The following is a 7,727-nucleotide window of genomic DNA, read 5'->3' on the forward strand; positions in this document are numbered from 1 at the left end:
CACTGATATAATGTAGAAAAATGTAATAAAAAAATTAAAAAAATTCCACTAACTGTTATTTACCAGACCTTTTTATTCAAATTATTATTTATTTATTTTATATTATTATTAAATGTTAAATGGCAACCAGGTTACTTACTTTTTAAGTTAAACCAAAATTTTTCTTACAGTGCAAAGTTTAGCATATTACCACATTCACCATTGGCAAAATACATAAAATCCAATTTGTCCCCTTTTTTAATAAGTAACATGAAATTTCAATGACCTATTGACCACTAAACTTGAAATGTCCCCGTTTTTCATTTCAGAAATCTGGTCACCTTAATGTACAGGACTACTAAACTTGTTCGGGAGCCGTGACCGACATGAACGAATCAGTCATGATGATCAGCTGAATAAGAGGAGGAGCTGCAAGACGTTCGTTCATATTGTCAATCTCGTTCAACGAGAAAAGGAGCCGGATGAATTATGATTAAAAGTGAGTGATGACCACACATTACAATGACATACGGACGTTATTGAAACTCATAATTATTTTTAGGCAAGTATTGTTATTCTTTCTTTGTATAGCTCGATAAAACTGTTGTGTTTAGCAGTTCACAGTATGACAGATATGCTTTGTTGTCATTTGTGGGGAAAGACTTTTGGTGCTTTAACACTCTGCAGTGCTGAAGTCTCTTAGTAGAATTTTAATGAAGGATAATTAAACTTGTTCTGTTCAAGAATGACTGCTTTCGGTTCAATGCATTTACTTAAAAGATGGTCATTTTGCACTATCTGCATGCACAAAGATGTAATTGAAGATACAGTCAGTAAACGAATCAATGAACGAATCTTTTTGGTAAATGGAATTAAAATAGTCGAGTCACTGAAATGAATCAAAATCACCAGCTACTAATGAATGGGAAAAATTGAATGTAGTAAGGATGTCCTGGCTTACAGGTAAAAGAGCCAATCACCTTTTAGATACAGACATCGTCTGTCAATCAACTTGGGATCGCGCATGCGCATTAGCTAAACAAGCCAGTAAAATTTCGTTTTTTAGCATGATCTGGGGTAAAAAAAAAAAAAAGCACAATTTAACATACCAGTGTTGTCAGATTTTACTGCTGGTTTGAAATATGTTCTTTAAGCATAATCTTGACCAACCGTTTTAGATATTTCGGTCTTTCCCCATTCAAGTAGATAAGAACTGCACTTTTTTGCTGCTTGTTTACATATAAAATAGCTGCATGTATTATTTCAGTGAAAAAAATTACGTTTAATTGAATCCATTTATGTTAATTAAAATGTATTTATATTTTTTGATTAAGGAAACTGTGGCAGGGGATTTTTAATTCCCAGCATGATTTGCTTTGGACTCAATAGGAAGAGTAACCGTTAAAAGTGTTATTTTATGTGTTTTTGTGCAAGATGAATATAATGGAGGATATTTGCTAGTATTGAATGTTTTGTTATGTTCAGATTCAGAAGAGTTACAGTTATGTTGAAATTTTGGGGGTTACCTTATGGTTGAGCTATGATCTTAAGACAGGTACATGTGGTACATGATATGTATTATTTCTTTATTGGACAATTTCTGTGCTAACCAGAACATAGTTACCAAGCTGCACTCTTTAGTGCTTTCCACCATCATGTATTTAACATACTCAAATCCATTGTAAAGCATATGAAGAAGTTGGAGCTCTAAAGAGATATATATATGTTTTAAAAATGGGGTTTAATTGGGGTTTCTTTGACATGTCCAATTTTGTTGTGATTATCCAATTTAATTAGGTTCCCTCACAAAGTATTTGAGCTGAGATTACACATTTAAACACATTAAAACATGTGGAATCACAGTCCACAATTGAATCAAGTTCAGCCAAATATTTTTTTGTGCATTATATCATAATACTAATTGACCTATCTTGACAAAAATGTTGTACCTCAGACCAGTTGATGTTTGTTCACCCTTTAATTCAATTGGCACATCCATAGACCAGTCACTCTTCATGGTCACACAGCTGGGCTCCGGTGAGTCTGATCTCTTCATATGGAGTTGACTTTAACAAAATAGAGACAAGAGTTGATATAATTGACTTTCTTTAACATAGAGATAATCTACTGTATCTCTATCTATCTTGACAAAAATGTTGTACCTCAGACCAGTTGATGTGTCTTCACCCTTAAACTTTAATGGTTTATCCATAGACCAGTCACTCTTCATGGACACACAGCTGGACACCGGTGAATCTGATCTCTTCATATGGAGTTGACTTTAACAGAATAGAGACAAGAGTTCATATTAGTTAATTTAAACCTCATGAAGACAATTAAAAAATCTTCTTCTACCAACAGTTGTGCATATGACAACACAATGATGTGACAATGATGTGAAAAAAGCTGGATGTCTGAGTGGTGTTCGAAAAATATCATCAGATTTATAGATAATTGGGCAGGTTTTTTGGGTAGACCTGACCTGCTGAAAAGAGACAGACATCATCCCTCCAGGGAATGTGCCACTCCCCTCTCTAGTGATATGACTCATAGTCTTAATAGTGTTAGGGTGCGTTGCATCAAGAGGGATTAATCTTAAATTTAGATTAAATCAAGGTTTATCTGAAAATTCTGTTGCACCAAACTTTAAAGGGATAGTTCACCCAAAAATGAAAATCCTCTCATTATTTACTCACCCTCATGATATCCCAGATGTGTATGACTTTCTTTCTTCACCAGAACATATTTGAAGAAAAATAGAAAAATATCTCAGCTCAGTAGGTCCTTAAAATGCAAGTGAATGGAGATTTCTCTTTTGAAGCTCCAAAAATCACAGACAATCAGCATAAACGTCATCCACACGACTCCAGCGGTTAAAATCTTCTAAAGCAATATGATCACTTTTGGTGTGAAAAAATAAGTATTTTTTAACTCTAAATCATCGCTTCTGGTAAGCTTCAGGAGAGGGTGGAGGTCACACGGTTTCTCATGTGATGTATTCACGTTGCCATGAAACGGAGGTAATCTCACTTTCTCCACTCGGTTGAGACATCCAGGATAAGCACACAAACACATCATTGTGAGTAAAGAAACTGGTAAATACAGATCTAAACCAAAACCAACCAAACTACTGTACAGCGTTCCTCCTACTTACTTGTAAACAGCGCTGCTCTTCCGGCTGTGACACACTTGCCTCAGTTCTCCTGTGTTTCAAATGCCAATGCGATTATGTCACATGTGCATTTAAGTAAAAAAAGTACTTAAATATTTATCTTTTTCACACCAAAAGAGATCGTGTCATTTTAGAAGACATTAAACGCTGGAGTCACATGGATAATGTTTATGCTGACTGTCTGCGATTTTTGGAGCTTCAAAAGAGAAATTGCTGAGAAATTTTTCTGTTTTTATTCAAATGTGTTCTGGTGAAGAAAGTAATACACATCTGGGATTTCATGAGGGTGAGTAAATAATGAGAGAATTAAAATTTTTGGGTGAACTATCCTTTTAAACCTTGTTTAAAATTAATCAGGGTTACACTTTAACCACATTTTGATGCTGATTTAATTTTCACAGTTAATCTAGATTAACTTTAATCCTGTTGCTCCATTACTTTAAACTCAGATTTAAATCTCAGTCAGCAGCATAGGCTCTTTATTTCTGGCCACATAATAGTGGCACTGATGGGAGGGGAGGTGGTTGAGCAGAGATTTGCACAAAAAGAAATTCATACAAATCTAGGATGGCCTACGGATGAGTAAATGATGAGAGAATTTTCATTGGGTGAACAATTCCTTTGTTCCTTATTGGTGCAACCCACCCTTAGTGTTTGACCCAGGTCAGAAAGCAGACAAACTGGCTAAACCGACTGTCTGCTGCTGCCTTGAGACATCACACAGGTCATATAAACTGCAACACATAGAGGCTTTTTCACCTACACTGTAAAAAATTATTTTGAGCTTTAGTCAGATTGATGAGTGAAATCATGTTCTGTGAGCTTGCATTGTTTCACAGCACAATAAGATTAGTTACAACAACCTCAACTTTAAATAAAGCGCTTGAATAAAAACCAGATGTCCCGCCAAATTTGAGAGATTTTTACAAAATGTGACTTTTTACTAGATTTGTGCAAAGCAAATTTGTTGATTAATTAACAATGAGCAGAAGACCAAAGACCAAGTTGATGGTTTACAGAAGAGACTTTATGTTTTGCAAATAATAAAATAAGTGAGTATACCTTGATTTATGCTTCCTATGATGTTAATTTAGGCTTGTCAATCGTAATGATTTTAGCGGTACCCTCCCGTTGACTTGCTAGTCAGTGGGGATATGGTACTAAGAAGGTACAGCAATGTAAAACGTAAAAAATTATAATTTTGCAAAATTCAGTATCTGATGACACGTGAAGTAGAAATTATGCATCTACACGTGAGATTTATTATACTGTATATTAAGTTTAACTCACATGTACTAGTTTTGATATTATCTTAATGTCTGATGTATAAATTAAATCCAGATGAGATTGTTTAGCTAAAGTTATTTGTATTTTAATTTAATTATCATAGAATCTCCAAACATGAAATCATATTTGTGAAAAAGTAGAGAATACACAAGTCAAGGTTATATATATAGCACATTTCATACACAATGGTAATTCAAAGTGCTTTACATAAAATGATAAAGCAAATACAAGATACATAAAAATACATTTTAAAACTAATCAAGAACAAGAAATGAGAATAAAAAGTAATAAAATAAACAATAAAGACCTTTTAAAAATATTACAATGATTTAAAAAGGATAAGGTAAGAATACAGAATTAAAATGATATAGTGCAATCCACTTATTTCTCATGTAGGTTAAGAAATCTCCATGGTTCTGCACAAGTTAGCCCTTCGACTGCATTTGGATCGATTGCCTCAGAAACTAATTTCGTCCCCCAAACCAACAATATTTTTAAGCCAAAGTTTAAACACATAAAGGCTCAACAATGAGAACCTTTCGGCCAGATCAGTTGTTAAGATTGACTTTCCCGGCCAACGTTTTCACTATATATACACTTAATCTTAAATGTTGAATTAAACTGATTCGTTCGGTGACCATTTCTGGAGATTACATCTAGCCTGGAGTTGATGACAAATGAGTGTCTATCACGAGTGAGTCAAAATCAAACCCGTTGAAGAGTGGTGGGCTCTTCATTTGTGTTCTGCAGAAGAAAGAAAGTCAATGATGAGAGAATTTAAATTTTTGGGTGAACTATACTTATACGACATTATTGAGATCTCTTCTGAAACTCTAGAGGAAACACATGTGAGATTACTCACTAACCATACCGAGTCTTTTTCTCAGGAGAAACATCTGAGAAGCTGGAGATTTCAGCAAAATCTCAGTTTGCTCTCCATTTAAAGAGATATCATTTGTGATTTTTCTTTCCTGGGTATAGACATGTATGTTACAGTATATTTATGTCTGTTAATATGGAGGCAATATAGGATATGTTTATGTATATGACTATATATAAATCTTTCTTTCTAAACAGATAGATAGATAGACTCAAAAAATAAATTTAATATTTACACATTTAAGTTTTGTAACAAAATTCCATCAAATTGAATTAATGTTTTAATAATTTCGGAAGGAAATTGGTACTTTAATTCACCAAAGTATCATTCAACTGATCACAAAGTATAGTCAGGACATTACTGATGTAAAAAACAGCACCATCACTATTTGGAAAAAAGTCATTTTTGATCAAATCTAGACAGCAGCCATCACTCCAACACCTTATCCTTGAGTAATCATGATAAATTGCTAATTTGGTACTAGAAAATCACTTGCCATTATATCAAACAGCTGAAAGCTATTTGGTTTGTTAAATTAAGCTTTGTCTAACATTGTCTTTGTGTTTGTTTTTGAGTTGCCACAGTATGCAATAGACTGGCATGTCTTAAGGTCAATATTAGGTCAAAAATGGCAAAAAAAGTAACAGCTCTCTCTAGAAACTCATCAGTCAATCATTGTTTTGAGGAATGAAGGCTATACAATGCTTGAAATTGCCAAAAAACTGAAGATTTCATTCAAAGGTGTACACTACAGTCTTCAAAGACAAAGGACAACTGGCTCTAACAAGGACAGAAAGAGATGTGGAAGGCCAGATGTACAACTAAACAAGAGGATAAGTACATCAGAGTCTCTAGTTTGAGAAATAGACGCCTCACATGTCCTCAGCTGACAGCTTCATTGAATTCTACCCGCTCAACACCAGTTTCATGTACAACAGTAAAGAGAAGACTCAGGGGTGCAGGCCTTATGGGAAGAATTGCAAAGAAAAGCCACTTTTGAAACAGAAAAACAAAAAGAAAAGGTTAGAGTGGGCAAAGAAACACAGACATTGGACAACAGATAATTGGAAAAGAGTGTTATGGATCTTAACCCCATTGAGCTTTTGTGGGATCAGCTAGACTGTAAGGTGCGTGAGAAGTGCCCGACAAGACAGCCACATCTATGGCAAGTGCTACAGGAAGTGTGGGGTGAAATGTCACCTGAGTATCTGGACAAACTGACAGCTAGAATAACAAGAATCTGCAAAGCTGTCATTGCTGCACATGGAGGATTTTTGGATGAGAACTCTTTGAAGTCGTTTAAGAAGTTCTGAACATTTTTTTTTTCAAATTGTAATAGTAATTTTTCACGTTATTAATGTCCTGACTATACATTGTGATCATTTAAATAACACTTTGGTGAATAAAAGTACCAATTTCTTTCCATAAGAGCAAAATCTGTACATTATTCCAAACTTTTGGCCGCCTCACACACATGCACAGTATACAAATATACATACTTTTAACCCCAAGTGCATTTACACAAAGTTGAGAAAACCAAAAAGTGTTAGTATGTGCCTTCAAGTGCTCCATCACTAACTGATGTTTATTGTGGATTCAGTGCTTAAGTCACATATAAATAGTTGTTTAATTCAGGCTTCAAATGAAGAAAGCACGCTTAATGGCTTAATGTGGGCTAACAGAAGAATAATAAACCAACACCATAATTATACTTTGGGCATTCAGAAATAAAGTGTTCATCTTTCCAATTCTCTGTTGAATTATCTAGTCTCATGAGACACGCTTGCGCTAGAAACAAAATCTTGCCACCTATAGCTTAACCGTGTAAAATGCCTTTAATTTTCAGTATCGTACCCAACACTGTATAAGCTTCAAGACATAAAATTACTCATTTACACGTATATCAAATAAAACTAAAATTAAGGCATCCTAATGTTAAAAGATGTTTACTTTCAAGTTAGGAGGAAGTCACTAAAGTGTCTCACCTTGATCAAAACGTCACTGGACACAGGTTCCCAAATTCACCAATGTTTTCAATCAAATACATAAATTCCTGCATGAGCGACTATAAACTTTATCATTAGTTAACCTCACAATCAGTTACCATTACTAATTGCTAAACACTTACAAACACAGTCTTTTTACACCTCTGTATAATATGTCGAAACTCACTTTTGTTTTCACAGATGTTGTCAGACCTGTTTGGAGTGGAAAATCCCACTGATAGCAGTTTCACACACAGTTGGCTTATGAAAGAGCCAAGTTCACTAGTTCTGATCAGACATTTCAAAATGAATTCCATGTTGCTAATGAAGAATGTTATAACATTATTCATTAATATAATTCTGAACAAACCATACTTTGTGGAGAGACTGTGCATATATGTGAAAGATACGTGACAGAAACTAA

At 34.4% G+C, this 7,727-nt stretch overlaps 1 protein-coding gene across 8 annotated transcripts in view; it reads right to left on the bottom strand.

Moving 5' to 3' along the window:
• The window catches only part of LOC127420852 (NACHT, LRR and PYD domains-containing protein 12-like), a 135,924-nt gene extending 128,458 nt beyond the window's left edge, over nucleotides 1–7,466 (bottom strand). For 5 of the 8 annotated variants that reach the window (XM_051663419.1, XM_051663421.1, XM_051663420.1 and 2 more), the window contains exons 1-3: nucleotides 7,304–7,466; nucleotides 2,142–2,258; nucleotides 1,929–2,045 (exon numbers count right to left, since the gene is read on the bottom strand). In XM_051663419.1, coding sequence (XP_051519379.1) covers nucleotides 1,929–2,045; nucleotides 2,142–2,248 — 224 coding nt within the window. In that variant the 5' untranslated portion in view covers nucleotides 2,249–2,258; nucleotides 7,304–7,466. The remainder of the gene's footprint in view (nucleotides 1–1,928; nucleotides 2,046–2,141; nucleotides 2,259–7,303) is intronic. The other 3 variants (XM_051663424.1, XM_051663423.1, XM_051663422.1) reach the window with 1 other exon arrangement.
• Between the last annotated feature and the right edge of the window lie 261 nt (nucleotides 7,467–7,727).

This window comes from Myxocyprinus asiaticus, chromosome 30 (assembly GCF_019703515.2).
Source record: "Myxocyprinus asiaticus isolate MX2 ecotype Aquarium Trade chromosome 30, UBuf_Myxa_2, whole genome shotgun sequence".
In the NCBI taxonomy this organism is placed as follows: Eukaryota; Metazoa; Chordata; class Actinopteri; order Cypriniformes; family Catostomidae; genus Myxocyprinus; species Myxocyprinus asiaticus.